Source organism: Nomascus leucogenys, chromosome 17 (assembly GCF_006542625.1).
Source record: "Nomascus leucogenys isolate Asia chromosome 17, Asia_NLE_v1, whole genome shotgun sequence".
Classification (NCBI taxonomy): domain Eukaryota; kingdom Metazoa; phylum Chordata; class Mammalia; order Primates; family Hylobatidae; genus Nomascus; species Nomascus leucogenys.
In genome coordinates this window covers 94,834,574-94,851,609 of record NC_044397.1, presented here as the reverse complement: position 1 = coordinate 94,851,609, position 17,036 = coordinate 94,834,574, and the positions used below count along the sequence as shown (strand labels likewise).

Sequence of the window (17,036 nt, the reverse complement as noted above, 5' to 3'; positions counted from 1 at the left end):
GCCCAGGCTCAAGCAATCCTCCCACCTCAGCCTCCCGCGTAGCCGGGACTGTAGGCATGAGCCACCCCACCTGGGTAACTTTTTGTTATAATGTAGAGATGGGGTCTCACTATGTTGCCCAGGCTGGTCTTGAATTCCCGGGCTCAAGCGATTCACCTGCCTTCCAAAGTGCCGGGATCACAGGTGTGAGCCGCCACCCTGAAGAGAACTCGGTTTTGGACTTCTGGGCTCCAGGACTGCGGGAAAATAGATTTCTGTTGTTTTAAGCTGCAACGTGTGGCTGTAGGGAGTTAAGGATCGATTTGAGATGACGTGGCCCTAAAACCAGCAGTGTCCTGAGAAGAGGAGAGAGAGACGGGGAGACGGTCTTGTGGAGATGGAGGCAGAGACTGGAGCGCTGTGGCCATAAGCCAGGACGCACCTTGATCTGGGGTTCCCGGGCCCCTGGACCGGGAGAGGACACTGTCTTGTCCTAGGCCACCTGGTTTCTGGTGCCTCCTTGCAGACCCTCTGGGAAGCTCGTTCACCGGCATTTCTGTCTCGCAGCCTTGCGGTTCTTCACCTGCCCAGCGCCCAGCGGGGCCTCTGGCTTTGTTTCGGCTCTGGCAGTGGCTCGGGGGTCCTAGGGGAGGCAACCCCTGCTCCTGTCCTCCTGTCCTGGCCTCCAGTGCAGGAGGGACATGGTTCCCACACCTGAGCTCTGGCACCAACTAACCCATCCCCTCTCCGCCCTCACAGCTCTACGAACTCGACGGGGACCCCAAGAGGAAGGAATTCCTGGATGACTTGTTCAGCTTCATGCAGAAGCGAGGTGAGCCCTCTGCCCCCACCCCCCTGGAGGGAGGTCACAGAAACAGGGCTGTAGGGGGGGCCCTAGTGGCTCCAGGTATGTCGGGGCGGTAGTGAGTACCCCGTGGCTGGAGGCATCCAAAGCTCATAAGTCAGAAGGGACTTCGGGGTGTCTTGGGGGGAAACACATCCTGCCTTGGAGGTTTGATGCGGGAGGCACGCCTGTGAGTCTTGGTGGGGGGCAGGGCAGTCTCAGGGCCCCAATCCAGAACAGACAGTTCGGGTCGTCTCCTTAGCATCCAGGGTGCAGTGAAGTGGGGGTCCCCGCTACTGGGTGCCGGGGGAGTGGAGCCAGCCTCTGTGTTTAGGGAGTGGGGTCAGATCCGGGCTGGCCAGGTGCGTGCAGATGCCCCAGCCGCCAGATGGCTTAGAGTCTAATGATCTCATGGCGGCCGATGTGACGTTTGAGTCCTGGCCCCTTCTGTCCTCCCACCAGGGCCTCAGTTTCCCATCTGTAAAAGTGGGCCAGAAACAGTCCCTGCCCAAAACTCAGTGGCCAGCAGGTACCCCAGATGTGCTGAGTGCAGGGCCGCTGTTTACTCTGTGCACTTATTGGGCACCAATGGTATACCAGGCTCTGTGCCCCCGAAGTCTCCTGGCCTGGGGAAGGCAGGTCTGGGCTGGTGTCCAGGTGGGGAAACTGAGGTCCAGACACGAGAGGCTCAGAGACGACCAAGGGTAGCTGGGGTGTCCCCAGCGGCCATTCCCAGGCCTCACCCCAGCTTAGAGTGACCACGGGGCAGAGAGAGTGCAGCAAGGGCTTCCGTCTCGCCTCCACGTCCTCGTCGTCTGGGGAGGGTCCTAGGAGCGTCTGCTGCCAGGTAGGAGCCGCTCCACCCACCGGACACTCCTCTAGGGTAGGGAGCTCGCTCCGAGCCCCACTGTTCAGATGGAGGAGGAGGCCCCCACAGAGGCAGGAAGGGGAGGGGCAGAGGGCTCTGTCCCCGCACTTGGGGCCGTCGCAGGGGCCCGCTGTGTCCCAGCCTCCGCCCACCCCTCCCCTGGCTTCTATAAACACAGGCCCCAGACCCGCCACTGCCAGCCGCCCGGAAGGGAAGGAGAAGGAAGAGGGCTGTGGGCCCCCCGGCCCACACTGCCCAGTGGCCTCCGAGTTAACCCCTCCCGTGCTGGGAACAGAGGATCCAGACCCGGGACCTGGGCGGGGACCCCTACTGTGTTATCCTACAAGCCCAGCCTTGACCAGGGCCCACTGCCCCTTACGAAGCTGGACAGATCCTCGCCATGACCCTTTATCATCCTGTTCACACCTGCTCAGCCCTGACCACTCTGCTGTGGGGCTCCAAGCTCCTGGGTCCAAAGCCAGCCTGTTTTGCTATTACCCGTACCTGGTACAGTGCCTGGTGTCTAGGGGGTACTTAGAAAGCACGGTGAGGGCTGGGCACGGTGGCTCACGCCTGTAATCCCAGCACTTTGGGAGGCCGAGGCGGGCGGATCACGAGGTCAGGAGATCGAGACCACGGTGAAACCCCGTCTCTACTAAAAATACACACACAAAAATTAGCCGGTTGTGGTGGCGGGTGCCTGTAGTCCCAGCTACTCGGAGAGGCTGAGGCAGGAGAATGGCGTGAACCCGGGAGGCGGAGCTTGCAGTGAGCCGAGATTGCGCCACTGCACTCCAGCCTGGGCGACAGAGCGAGACTCCGTCTGAAAAAAAAAAAAAAAAAAAAACAAATACAAAAATTGGCCAGGCGTAATGGCAGGTGCCTGTAATCCCAACTACTTGGGAGGTTGAGGCAGAAGAATTGCTTGAATCCAGGAGGCAGAGGTTGCAGTGAGCCAAGATCGCACCACTGCACTCCAGCCTGGGTGACAGAGCAAGACTCTGTCTTTAAAAAAAAGAAAGCACAGTGAGGCTGGGTGAGGTGGCTCCTAGTGCCTTGGGAGGCCAGGGAGGGAGGATTTCTTGAGCCCAGGAGGTCGAGGCTGCCGTGAGCTATGATTGCATCACTGCACTTCAGCCTGGGTGACAGAGTGAGCCCCTGTCTCAAACAAACAAAAAGCAAGCATGGTAGGCTGCTCATGAGTGTGGGTGAGATGGGGCCCCGGGCACATGGGGCCGTGAGGGTTGGTGTCCAGCTTTACCTCCCTCTCCAAGCTGGGAATTCCTATAGGACAGGAGCCAATGAGCTCCTATGCATCCCTCAAAACCCACCCTCAAAGCTCCCTCTTCCTTGCCTTCCTCCAGGAGCTTCCTGCTCTGTAATGGGGGCCGTTGGAGCTAAGAATCTGTCAGGTGAACCCGCCCATCACCCTAGACTCCACAGTCTTCCTCTCCTTCACTCCAGACAGAGGGAAATATTTTTTTTGTTTGTTTTACTGTGTTGCAAAGTAAAAACCTCTAAATTTCTCAGAATTCTGTGGGGGCTGGAAGTGAGGGAAGGGTCCTGACCACACCCCCTTCCCTCAGCAGCAGCAGCTGGACCACCTGACCTGCTGTTCCCTGACAACCTCCCCACCCTTCCTTATCTGGGCCCCACGACAGGCCCTGGTGATGCTCCCAGCTCCTTCTGTAAACATCCTCCTCCCGCCCGCCGCAGAGCCAGGGCGTGGCCCTGGGAACCAACCCTCTGCTGCCGATCCTTTTTTTTTTCTTGAGACAGAGTTTTGCTTTTGTTGCTGAGGCTGGAGTGCAATGGCGGGGTCTCGGCTCTCTGCAACCTCCACCTCCCAGGTTCAAGTGATTCCCCTGCCTCAGCCTCCTGAGTAGCTGGGATTACAGGCGCCCGCCACCACGCCCGGCTAATTTTTGTATTTTTAGTAGAGACGGGGTTTCTCCATATTGGCCAGGCTGGTCTCGAACTCCTGACCTCGGGTGATCTGCCTGCCACTTCCTCCCGAAGTGCTGGGATGACAGGCGTGAGCCACCGCGCCCGGCCTGATGCCGTTCCTTTTACTTTGCAAATTCTGAGGCCTAAACTGGTGTCCGGAGTGGGGCCGGGCGGAGGCTCTGGGCAGGTTTCCCGGCTGATCCTGCAGCTAAAACCCTGCGCGGCTCCTCTCGCTTAGGCTGTAAAGTGGGTTTCAGGTGGGGTCGGGTCTGAGGCTCATCTTCCTCCAATCCGGGATCTCCTCCATTCACTGGGGGTTTTGCAACCTGGGAAGGGCCTGGAAGTGGCCGAGGGTGGTGGGAGGTGGTTCCGGAAGGTCAGGCACCGGGGGTCCCGGGGGTAGCAGGCATCACCCAGGCAGAGGGCCGGCCGCTCACTCAGGGCTGTACCCGCTCTCCAGCCAGTCACATCCCAGAACCTCGATGTCCACGTCCCTATCCCTAACGGGGCGATGGGCGTCCCCTCCCACCCCATGGCGAATGGGCAGCAGCTGTGGCCTGGGCCACCTGCCCTCACTGGTCTTCACTGAGCACCTACTGTATGCCGCTGGGTGCCAGGACCCCACGTAGGCAGAACATGGGGTGGGGGCCACAGACAGTACACAATTGATCTCATAAGCACAGAATTTCACTGACAGGACGAGAGGTTTAAATGGGGGCTTGCCTACTGTCAGGCCAGGGAGGGGCTGGGCAGAGGTGGAGCTGACAGCTGAAGCCAGAGGCTCCCGGTGCAGGGGCAGCCTGGGAGAGCCCTGGAGGGGGCAGGTAGGGCTGCAAGGGTGGGGAGGGGCCATGTCTGCAGCCGGCTCCAGGAGATGAGGTTGCAGGAAACTGAGTCATCCCAGCCCCCTCTTCTTCCTGGGCTAGCCCACCTACCGCCCGTCCCCTGCCTAGGCTAATCCTCCCCCTTTCCCACCCTGGCATAGCATAGCCCACAACCCTCTCCTCCTGGGCTAGCCCAACCCCTCATGTCGGGGCTAGCCCATCCCCTTCCCCTCCCTAGACCAGTCCACAGCCCTCCATTCTCCAAACTCGAAATTGGGTAAGCCAGGCTTTACCCCTCGCCTGCCTGAGGCTGCAGAGCCCCTGTCAGTGTGGAGGGAACAGGCCTCTGGGAACACAGGCAGAGTTGTTTTGGCAGCTGCTGTGGTGTGTGGCGTGGAGAAGGAATAACAGATCCAGGCGTCTCCCGCACGTCCCTCCTCTCAGTAACCCTCCTCCCGAGGGCTGCGCTGTCCCTAAGCCCAGGTTACTGGTGGATAAACTGAGGCAGAGCTTCCCCCTCAGCACCCTCTAGAGCAGCAGTTCCCAGCCTGGATGATCCTGCACCCACAGAGGGCCCTGGGCAATGCCTGGAGACCTCTGTGGTTGTCACAGCCTGGGCGGGGGAGTGCTCCTGGCATGGAGAGGGCGGAGGCCAGGACACTCAGCTCCCTGCAGTGTCCAGGTGGCCCCCAACCTCCCTCTCACCCCTTCCCCCAGGGACACCTGTGAACCGTATCCCCATCATGGCCAAACAGGTCCTTGACCTGTTCATGCTGTACGTGCTGGTGACGGAGAAGGGCGGCCTCGTGGAGGTCATCAACAAGAAGCTGTGGCGCGAGATCACCAAGGGCCTCAACCTGCCCACGTCCATCACCAGTGCAGCCTTCACCCTGCGGACCCAGTGAGTGGCGGGCGGCTGTGCCGAGGTCGGGCCAGGGCACTCTGAGCAGCCAGTGCAAGGGGCCTGCAGAAGAGGGAGGGAGGCAGTAGGCAGCTGCAGAGGAGGGGGCAGTGGGCAGCTGCAAAGGGCACAGGGCCACACTGTGCATCCAGGGCCCAAGAGCGTCAAGTAGGGGCACGACGACCACACAGGCTTGGGGTTATGCAATCAGGGGCCATTGCGAGGAACAGCATTGAGGCACAGGGAACAGCATGGGCAAAGGCCCGGCAGCTCTGGGGGCTGCTGAGCAAATCCACGGGAGGAACCAGGGATGGTGGTGCCACGGTAGGGTTTACTTTGTACTGAAGGCCAAAGGGAGCCATAGGGGTGACCTGGGTGCCATCCTCTTCCCTCATCCCACCCACAGATACATGAAGTACCTGTACCCCTATGAGTGTGAGAAGCGGGGCCTCAGTAACCCCAACGAGCTCCAGGCAGCCATAGACAGCAACCGACGGGAGGGCCGGCGCCAGAGCTTTGGGGGCTCCCTCTTTGCCTACTCACCAGGCGGGGCACACGGCATGCTCTCCTCACCCAAGCTGCCCGTGTCCTCCCTGGGCCTGGCCGCAAGCACCAACGGCAGCTCCATCACCCCCACCCCTAAGATCAAGAAAGGTAAGGGCCTGTATGGGGCCTGGGGCGTGTTCCCAACTGAGCTTCAGTGTGGCTGCCTGACCTTGGGGGATACCTCTTCCCCTCTCTGGGTAACCAGGATGAAAAACCGTATAGTTGGCATGGAAAAGGGCTTCCAATCTACCAGTCCGCTGTCCATGGCAGACATTACCAATCCATCACCATTTTCTAATCCCACACAGGTGGCAGGCAGACATTGCTAATCAATCTGTGTTTCCAGTCCTGTGGCCAAGGCAGGCATTACTAACTGATCACTGTTTTTCCAGTCTACTCTGAGGCAGGCATCATCAGTTGATCAGTTTTCCCTCCCACTGAGCCTCTGAATCCTTCATAACAAGAGAGGTACCAACAGCACACACAGCAGTGTCGCCTCAGTTTGCCTGTCTGAGTTCCCATTTCTCATCTGGGCAACATAGTGAGACCCCATCTCAAAAAAAAAAAAAATAGCTTGGCGTGGCAGCATGCACCTGTGGTCCCAGCTACCCAGGAGGCTGACGTGGTCAGATGGGTTGAGCCCAGGAGGTCGAGGCTGCGGTGAACCGAGATTACACCACTGCACTACAGCCTGAGCAACGGTAGTGAGACCCAGTCTAAAAAAATTATTTTTAGGCCAGGCACGGTGGCTCACGCCTGTAATCCCAGCACTTTGGGAGGCTGAGGCAGGTGGATCGCTTGAGGTCAGGAGTTTGAGACCAGCCTGACCAATATGGTGAAACCCTGTCTCTACTAAAAATACAAAAATTAGCCGGGTATGTGGTGGCGCATGCCTGTAGTCCCATCTACTTGGGAGGCTGAGACAGGAGAATCGCTTGAATCCAGGTGGCAGAGGTTGCGGTGAGCCAAGATCACGTCACTGCATTCTAGCCTCGGCAACAGAGTGAGACTCCGTGTCAAAAAAAAAAAAAAAAAAAATTAGCTTGAGTGTGGTGGTGGGCACCTGTAATCCCACCTACTCAGGAGACTGAGGCAGAAGAATCACCTGAGCCTGAGAGGCGGAGGTTGCAGTGAGCTGAGATCGCGCCACTGCCCTCCAGCCTAAGCAACAGAGCGAGACTCTGTCTCAAAAAAAAAAAAAAAAAAAGCCAGGTGCGGTGGCTCACGCCTGTAATCCCAGCACTTTGGGAGGCCAAGGCGGGCAGATCACCTGAGGTCGGGTGTTGGAGACCAGCCTGGCCAACATAGAGAAACCCCATCTCTACTAAAAATACTAAATTAGCTGGGCGTGGTGGCGGGTGCCTATTTCTCAGCTACTAGGGAGGCTAAGGCAGGAGAATCACTTGAACCCGGGAGGCAGAGGTTGCGGTGAGCTGAGATCGCACCCTTGCACTCCAGCCTGGGCAACAAGAGTGAAACTCTGTCTCAAAAAAAAAAAAAAAAAAGAAGGTGCATGTTCCTGCCTTGAGTGGAAGGCAGGGCCCAGCCCTTCCTGGCTACCACTTCCCCTTCTTTCCTACCTAGAGGAGGACTCAGCCATCCCCATCACAGTCCCTGGCCGCCTGCCTGTCTCCCTGGCGGGCCACCCTGTGGTGGCAGCCCAGGCAGCAGCTGTGCAAGCAGCAGCCGCCCAAGCAGCTGTAGCCGCACAGGCAGCTGCCCTGGAACAGCTGCGGGAGAAGCTGGAGTCTGCAGAGCCTCCTGAGAAGAAGATGGCCCTGGTGGCTGATGAGCAGCAACGGCTGATGCAGCGGGCACTCCAGCAGAACTTCCTGGCCATGGCGGCCCAGCTGCCCATGAGCATTCGGATCAACAGCCAAGGTACTGCCCTGGTGCCCAGACCCACTGTGCTTCCTGTGTGTGTCACACAGTGAGGGCCTTGGAGCCTACATATGTAAAGAGCGCCAACAAATCAATAAGAAAAAAAGGCCAGGTGCAGTGGCTCACACCTGTAATCCCAGCACTTTGGGAGGCCGAGGTGGGTGGATCACTTGAGGTCAGGAGTTCAAGATCAGCCTGGGCAACATGGTGAAACCCCATCTCTACTAAAAATACAAAAAATTAGCCGGGCATGGCAGCACGCCCCTGTAGTCCCAGCTACTTGGGAGGCTGCAGCAGGAGAATCACTTGAACCGGGAGGTGGAGGTTGCAGGGAGCCGAGATAACGCCACTGCACTCCAGCCTGGGCAACAAAAGCAAAACTCCATCCCAAAAAAAAAAATAAAGTAAACTGGCTGGGCACAGTAGCTCATGCCTATAATCCCAGCACTTTGGGAGGCTGAAATGGGAGGATTGCTTGAGCCCAGGAATTTGAGATCAGCCTAAGCAACACAGTGAGACGCCATCTCTACAAAAGTTAGCTGGGCGTGGTGGCACGCTCCTGTAGCCCCAGCTGCTCGGGAGGCTGAGGGGGGAGGATCACTTGAGCCCAGGAGGTCGAGGCTGCAGTGAGCCGTGATTGCACCACTGCATTCCAGCCTGGGTGACAGAGCAAGACCTGGTCTCAAAAACAAGGTAAAAAAAAAAACAAAGCAGAATATGGACAAATACACTTATTCAGCAAATAAATATTGAGCACCTACTGTGTGCACTGGTGACAACATGAGTGTGACAGACACTGTCTACACCTTGTAAAGCTAAAATCGAGTTGGTGAGACAGACAGAAAACAGAACATGTACAGGTGTCTTTATGATCAGAAATGGCAGTTTTGGCCGGGCGCAGTGGCTCACGCCTGTAATCCCAGCACTTCGGGAGGCCGAGGCAGGCGGATCACCTGAGGCCAGGACTTCAAGACGAGCCTGGCCAACATGGTGAAACCCCGTCTCTACTAAAAATACAAAAATTAGCCGGGAGTGATGGTGGGCACCTGTAATCCCAGCTACTGGGGAGGCTGAGGCAGGAGAATTGCTTGAACCCTGGAGGTGGAGGTTGCAGTGAGCCGAGATCGCGCCACTGCACTCCAGCCTGGGTGACAGAGTGAGACTCTGTCTAAAAAAAAAAAAAGAAAGAAAAAAAAGAAACTCATTTGCTCGGCCGGGTGCGGTGGCTCACATCTGTAATCCCAGCACTTTGGGAGGCCGAGGCAGGCGGATCACGAGGTCAAGAGATCGAGACCATCCTGGCCAACATGGTGAAACCCCGTCTCTACTAAAAATACAAAAAATTAGCCGGGCGTGGTGGCAGGTAATCCCAGCTACTGGGAGGCTGAGGCAGGAGAATGGCGTGAACCCGGGAGGCAGAGCTTGCAGTGAGCCGAGATCGCGCCACCGTACTCCAGCCTGGGCGACAGAGCGAGACTCCGTCTCAAAAAAAAAAGAAAAAAAGAAACCAATTTGTTCTTCTTCCCACAGCCTCCGAAAGCCGTCAGGACTCTGCTGTGAACCTGACGGGCACCAACGGCAGCAACAGCATCAGCATGTCAGTGGAGATCAACGGCATCATGTACACAGGTAGGACCCCTGAGGCCACGCCCTGCCTGGACCTCCCCTCTCCCGCCACGAACTCAGGACCCTGAGTTGCGCCTGCTCCCACCTACTTGAACCCAGGTGTGCGGGCAAGCAGGGCACGGCCAGGGGCTTTGCAGGACAAACAGTTAAGGCTGATGGAGAGGCTACCATCGTTCACCCAGTGCCATGCTCAGCCCAGAGGGGGTCATCCACAGATACATATTCAGTGTGACTTTGGATGGTTCACATTCCTAGTTTTTTGTTTTAATGAGATGGAGTCTTGCACAGACATGCACCAGCACACCTGGTTAATTTTTAAATGTTTTGTTGCTCTTTAAATTTTAAATTGCTTTGTCGCTCAGAAGGGTCTTAAACTCTGGGCTCACGCAATCTTCCTGCCTTGGCCTCCCAAAGTGCTGGGATTACAGGCGTGAGCCACCCCACCCAGCCAATCCCAGCATTTTCGAAGGCTGAGGAGCAAAGAATGTATAAACCCAGGAGATAGAGATGAGGCTGCAGCGAGCTGCGATGACGCCACTGCACTCCAGCCTGGGCCACAGACCAAGACCCTGTCTCTTGAAAAAAAATTTAATGAATTTATTTTTCTTTTTTAAAAATGTTTAATTTGTAATTTTTGTGGGTACATAGTAGGTATATATATTTATGGGTTTTATGAGATGTTTTATTCTGGCATCCAATGCCTAATAATCACATCAGGGTAAATGAGGTATCCAAAAAATTGAATCTAGGCTGAGTGCAGTGGCTCACGGCTATAGTTCCAGCACTTTGGGAGGCTAACACGGGAGGATCACTTGAGCCCAGGAGTTAGAGACCAGCCTGCGCAATGTAGCGAGACCCCATCTCTCCTAAAAATACAAAAATCAGCCGGGTGTGGTGGTGGGCGCCCATAATCCCAGCTACTCGGGAGGCTGAGTGAGGAGGATCACTTGAGCCCAGGAGGTGGAGGTTGCAGTGAGTCAAGATCACACCATTGCGCTCCAGCCTGGGTGAAAGAGTCTATATCTATATCTAGATATATAGATAGATACAGATTTACATGTATCTGTATATAAATATATATTTTTATATCTATATAGATATAGATATATAGGTTTGTTTTTTTGTTTTTTTTTTTTTTGAGATAGTCTTCCCTCTGTCACCCAGGCTGGAGTGCAGTGGCGTGATCTTGACCCACTGCAACCTGTGCCTCCTGGGTTCGAGCGATTCTCCTGCCTCAGCCTCTCCAAGTAGCTGGGACTACAGGCGTGTGCCACCACACCCAGCTAATTTTTTTTTGTATTTTTAGTAGAGATGAGGTTTCACCATGTTGGCCAGGCTGGTCTCAGACTCTTGACCTCAGGTGATCCGGCTGCCTTGGCCTCCCAAAGTGCTGGGATTACAGGCATGAACCACTGAGCCCAGCCTATGTACACATATTTTTTTAATAAAATGAATTAAAATGTTGCCGGGCACAGTAGGTCATACCTGTAATCCCAGCACTTTGCGAGACCGATGTGGGTGGATCACGAGGTCAGGAGTTCAAGACCAGCCTGGTCAACATGGTGAAACCCCATCTCCCCTAAAAATAACAAGAATTAGCGAGGTGTGCTGGTGTGTGCCTATAGTCCCAGCTGCTTGGGAGGCTGAGGCAGGAGAATTGCTTGAACCCAGGAGGCGAAGGTTGCAGTGAGCTGAGATCACGCCACCGCACTCCAGCCTGCGCAATGGAGCAAGACTTCATCTCAGAGAAAGAAAAAAAAAGAACTAAAAAATTTAATTAAATAAGTGGAGTCAGAGCCAGGGGCAGTGGCTCACGCCTGTAAACCCAACACTTTGGGAGGCTAAGGAGAGACGTTTGCTTGAGGCCAGCCTGGGCAACACAGAAGACCCCATCTCTACAAAAGAACATAAGTAAATGAATAGTTTTTCTTTTCTTTTTTTTTGAGATGGAGTCTCACTCTGTTGCCCAGGCTGGAGTGCAATGGTGTGATCTCAGCTCCTGCAACCTCCGCCTCCCGACTTCAAGCGATTCTCCTGTCTCAGCCACCCAAGTAGCTGGGATTACAGACAGGTGCATGCCACCAGGCCCGGCTAATTTTTGTATTTTTAGATGAGATGGGGTTTCACCATGTTGGTCAGGCTGGTCTTGAACTCCTGACCTCGTGATCTGCCCGTCTCAGCCTCCCAAAGTGCTGGGATTACAGGCATGAGCTACCACACCCTGCTGTAAATGAATAGTTTTTCTTAAAGTGGAGTCAGGCCGATGGCTCATAGTGGCCACCAGGTGGCGCTGTCAACACTGAGCAGCCTTGTTGCAGGCGCCCTGGCTGTGGTCAGAGGCTGAGCTGAGGTCAGTGGTGTCCTCACAGGTCCACAGATGGATTTTTGAGGGGTCTGTGCCCTCCTGAAATCAGACGTAAAACATGTGTACATTCATATTGAATCTTAGAGGGGAGAAGGCCAACTGTGTGCTAGGGGTCCCGCAACCCCACGTCGGCAAACCATGGGCATCAGGGTTCTCCCTGCAAGAGCTGTGTGCATGCTGATGTGCATGTGTGGATTAAACACACGTGTGCACTCATGTGCATCCATATATGTGCACATGTGTGTGATTTACGAGTGAGCAGACACAGTGGGGAAGTTTAAGCTGGGCTCACGTCTGTAATCCCAGCACTTTGGGAGTCAGATGCAGGAGGACTGATTGAAGCCAGGAACTTGAGACCAGCCTGGGCAACATATTGAGAGCCCATCTCTACAAAAAATAAAAAATTGCCAGCCGGCCGGGCGCGGTGGCTCACGCTTGTAATCCCAGCACTTTGGGAGGCTGAGGCGGGTGGATCACGAGGTCAGGAGATCGAGACCACGGTGAAACCCCGTCTCTACTGAAAATACAAAAAATTAGCCAGGCGTGTTGGCGGGCGCCTGTAGTCCCAGCTACTCAGAGAGGCTGAGGCAGGAGAATGGCGTGAACCCGGGAGGCGGAGCTTGCAGTGAGCCGAGATCGCGCCACTGCACTCCAGCCTGGGCGACAGAGCAAGACTCCTCTCAAAAAAAAAAAAAAAAAAATTGCCAGCCACGGTGGCTCACGCCTGTCATCCCAGCACTCTGGGAGGCCGAGGTGGGTGGATCACCTGAGGTCAGGAGTTGGGAGACCAGCCTGGCCAACATGGTGAAACTCCGTCTATACTAAAAATACAAAAATTAGCTGGTGTAGTGGCAGGCGCCTGTAGTTAGTTCCAGCTACTCGGGAGGGTGAGACAGGAAAACCGCTTGAACCCAGGAGGTGGAGGTTGCAGTGAGCCAATATCGCACCACTACACTCCAGCCTGGGTGACAGAGCGAGAGACCATCTCAAAAAAATAAAAAATGAGCCAGACGTGGTGGCACACCCCTGTGGTCTCAGCTACTCGGGAGGCTGAGCCGGGAGGATCACTTGAGCCCATGAGGTTGAGGCTGCAGTGAGCTCTGATGGCACCACTGCACTCCAGCCTGGGGGGACAGAGTGAGAGAGTTGTTTATTCCCTGGAGCACCCCACTGGGTCTCCTTTGTGGCCCGCCTTGCATCTTCTTAAACTCTGCATGGCATATGTCTTCTGTTCTTGCCTTAGGAGTTCTGTTTGCTCAGCCGCCGGCCCCCACGCCAACCTCTGCTCCCAACAAAGGAGGCGGCGGCAGCGGCAGCAGCAGCAACGCAGGCAGCCGGGGAGGAAGCACCGGAACCAGCGGTGGCCAGGCTGGGCCAGCAGGGCTGTCTGCACCCTCCACATCTACCTCAAATAACTCGTTGCCTTAACCGTATCACTCCCCACCCGCCACCCACCCTGCAGCCTGCCGGCCTGGGCAGGGGGTCCTGGTGGGCCACACAGGGGCCAGGATGGCAGAAGATACGGGTGGGGAGGGAAGATACCCAAAAAGGAGCCACAGCTGACGCCAAAAAGAAGAGAAAAAAGATATATATATATATACGTATATATATAAAGAGAATTTAATAAAACAGGGGAAAACCAAGGAACACTTGAATTTCTCAGGTTTTGGACATTCAGAGAGATGAATTGTGAGAACAGCAAAGGAAATCCATCAGAAAAACAGAAAGAGGCAGACGTTTCCCAGGGCGTTCCGGCAGCCCTGACGGACCGAAGGCTCTGGTGTCTGGTTTGGCCCCACAGCAGCGTGGGCCGATCCTGTTTACCTCATACATCCCTGCACTGTGTTTTCATTTTTGTCTGTTTTAGTTCTCTTTTATTTTCTATTCACCACACACTCACCACTTCCAGCTTCTCGTGTCCAGTGAAACCCCTGAACCAAGATCACTGAATTTTTTTTTCTTGTTGCTTTGGGAAATTTTTTTTCTCTGTAGGGTTTTTAAGAGGTTTCGGGGGTTTTGTTGTGTAAATATTCTATTTTATTCTTGGGGGGATCAAACCTTAGGAAAAGGATATCTATATATCTATATAGCTATATATTTGTGTTCCTTCAGGGAAACTGGTTTTGAAAAAGCAAGAAAAAAAGGCAAAAAAAAAAAAAAAAAATCACCTTTTTATTTTTCCCATGACCAATTTGGGTCCCTTTGTCCGCTTCTGGGGATGCACTGGGCAGCTGTGAGTCCAGCACATCGGATCCCTGGGGTTAGAACCGCAGAGCCAATGAACTCAGGTGCTGTGGGCCGGGCTGTGGCAGGGGGTGCATGCTGGGGGGCCCCGTGACAGTGATTTGCTGACTGTGATATTCCACGATGCTTTTGCTTGTGCCGTACTTGTCTGCTGGGCTCTGGAGTCAGGGGCCTGGAAATTTTTTTTTTTTTTTTGAGACGGAGTTTTGCTCTTGTCGCCCAGGCTGGAGTGAGTGCAATGGTGCGATCTTGGCTCACTGCAACCTGCACCTCCCAGGTTCAAGCGATTCTCCTGCCTCAGCCTCCCAAGTAGCTGGGATTACAGGTGCCCGCCACCACGCACGGTTAATTTTTGTATTTTTAGTAGAGATGGGGGTTTTGCCATGTTGGTCAGGCTGGTCTCGAACTCCTGACCTCAGGTGATCTGCCCGCCTCGGCCTCCCAAAGTGCTGGGATTACAGGCGTGAGCCTCCGCGCTGGCCGGGTCTAGAAATCTTATCTAAAAAGTAGCAAGTGCTGGAAAAAGGGCCTGGGGGGTGGGGGTGGTTCTTGTCGCAGCCCCCAGGCTCCTGTCTCAGGGATGAATGTGGCGTCTCATTGGGATTCTTCTCTTGCCCGAAAGGGCTGCTTTTGGGGACTATCAATACTGGGGAGTGGGGGTGAAGCCGGACCTCGCTCAGGGTGAGATTTCAGGGCCCCGGCATCCTGAACACCCCCCACACCCCGACATTCTCCTCGCTCTGTCCCTTCCTCTTCTCCTAACCCCTTTTGTGCTGGGGCTGCGAGCTTCCCGAGTTCTGCGGTGACTAAATCCAGGCAGAGAAGGGAGGCTGCCCCCCACCACCCTGTGGGTCAGTACCCCTCCCCCTGGCTTGGAGAAAGTGGGGTCACTGCAGCTGAGCTGGGGGGGGTTATTTTGGCTGGAGCTGCTGGAGCAGAAAGGCTGGGTCTGAAATGCCCAGAAGGGTCTGGGGACCTTGTTGGACCCGTGTGGTGTCGGGCGGGGCTGTCGCGTCCTACACGGGAGCTCTGGGCTTTTATTTCTCTTGGTGTGCGGTGGGAATTAACTCAGCTATTCCCAGGGTAAGTCTGGGTCTCTAATTGGGCCCTGGGAGCCCTGTTAGGCCACCGGTATGGGGGCTTGGTGAGGAAGGGGACTCCCCAGCTCCCCCAACTCCCAACCACCTCCCCATTGCCTTGGAGACCCCTGGGGAGGGGGCTGGGGGGCTTCTGAGCCCCTGAATCTAGGTTCGCTTTCCCGTCGGGCTGTGGGAGGGAACTGTCACTTTCCTGTGTCTTTGGGGAGGGGACCCCACTTCCTTCTCGGATCTCAGGGCCGTGGACACACGCCCCCTTTCCAGGAGGGGGTGGTGGGCATCTAGGTTTTCCTTGTCCCTTCCTGGGGCCAGCACCACAGCAGCACAATCACCCCGGGAAGGGGGTGTCTTTTTGCCTCCAGACGCAATCGGGCCCCACTCACAGAACCACCCGGATTCTGTCCGTGTCCGTCCCCGGCCTCCAGGGCTGCTCTCCCGGGACCCCCGTCCCATGCCTGGGGAAGCGCCTGCTGCCTATCTCTGTCTACCTCAGGTCTGACTTTTGATGCCAAAATCTGAGCCCCTGGGGTGCCTCTCCCCCGCCTCCCATGCACCAGGGTCTGCAGCAGCCACTGGGGCCTGGCTGCCCGCTGCATCTGGCGGCCCTGGACCCCCGGGGCCCCGTGCAGCCGCCCGCCTCAGAGCCTGGGGAGGGGCTGCGCAGGGACGCGGGCTGGGTTGTCTCCCTCGGGCTGCGTGTGTGTGTGGGGGGAATCCTGCGTGTCGTGTCTGTGGGCGATCCAGCCTCCCGGCAGTGGGTGGACCTGGATTCTAACTCAGGGGACTTGGGCCTGCTGTTAACTCCGATGATTGTAGGGACAGGCGGGGTGGGTGGGGGGTGGGCACGAGGCTGGATCCCGGCCCAGGAGAAGGAAGTCGCTGAAGGCAGTGGCCATGCTGGCCGTGGAAATGGGAGGTGGTTGCAGGGGGTCTGTGGGGCCTGGTCCTGGATATTCGGCAGGAAGCCGTGTCTCCAGATGGCCCTCCCTGTCTCAGGTGGCCCCGTTCAACCCCAGCCGTGCCCATCTCCCGCCACCGCCTGTCGGTGGGGGTTTAAATTCGGGGTGGCTTTCTGGGGTGCAGCTCAGCACCCCCTCTTATGCAGACTGGGAGGGGGTCAGGCAGCCCCCTCAGCCACAAGGACCCTGGACAGGTTCAAGTTCACTTGGGACCGTGGGACCTAGCTGCGTACTGAGTGGGGACCCCACAGTCAAGGCCAAGGGGGGCTCCCCTTGCTCTGAGATGTTGGGGGACAGGCGGCTTCTGGAACCTTCCGTGGGACCCGTAAGTGGCCGTCCAGACAGGCGGGAGGGTGGGCACAGGGCACTGGGGGCAGCTGGGGTCGTTGTTAAGGGTCGGGCATCTGTACCGTCGAATTTCCTTTCTTTTATCATTTTTTTACCCACCTTGTCCCTTTTTTCCCCTAATTGTGCTTTTGCATTTTTTTTTCTTGGCAAATGTAAACTCAGCCTTTCATTCATGACGTGTGAAATTTCAGTTTCTCTGGAGTTTGTCAGACGGCGTGGAGACCACGCCTGAAACTCAGGTAATAGGAGAAAAAAAAAAAAAAAAAAAAACTTTAAAAAAAAAAAAAAAACAAAACCATAAAACTACTCTCTACCTCTGGCTGGGCCCAGCCTGTCTCGCCCTGGCCGCGGCAGGGTGGCCTGTAACAACTTCAGTTTTTGCAGAACATTCGGGTATTAAAAGGAAAAAAAAAAAAAAAAAAAAAAAAAAGACCAAAAAAAAAAGGTGTGATTTTGAAATTTAAAAGAACACTGAAAGTTTACATTTTATAATAACATTATTATGCAGATTGTATTTAAACTTCAGAAATATTTAAGACGATTGTAACCCTGTAAAGCTGATGAGATATTAAAACGAGACAAAACACTTCTGACTTTTAACAGAAAA

The 17,036-nt window shown here is 55.4% G+C and overlaps 1 protein-coding gene across 1 annotated transcript; it reads left to right on the top strand.

The window, feature by feature from the left end:
- The first annotated feature begins 606 nt into the window (after nucleotides 1–606).
- On the top strand, nucleotides 607–17,036 carry ARID3A (AT-rich interaction domain 3A). The gene is made up of 6 exons (XM_012503467.2): nucleotides 607–811; nucleotides 5,180–5,363; nucleotides 5,770–6,017; nucleotides 7,494–7,790; nucleotides 9,321–9,419; nucleotides 13,025–17,036. Exons 1-6 carry the CDS (start codon nucleotides 799–801, stop codon nucleotides 13,207–13,209), a joined length of 1,026 nt encoding a protein of 341 aa, XP_012358921.2. The 5' UTR covers nucleotides 607–798; the 3' UTR covers nucleotides 13,210–17,036.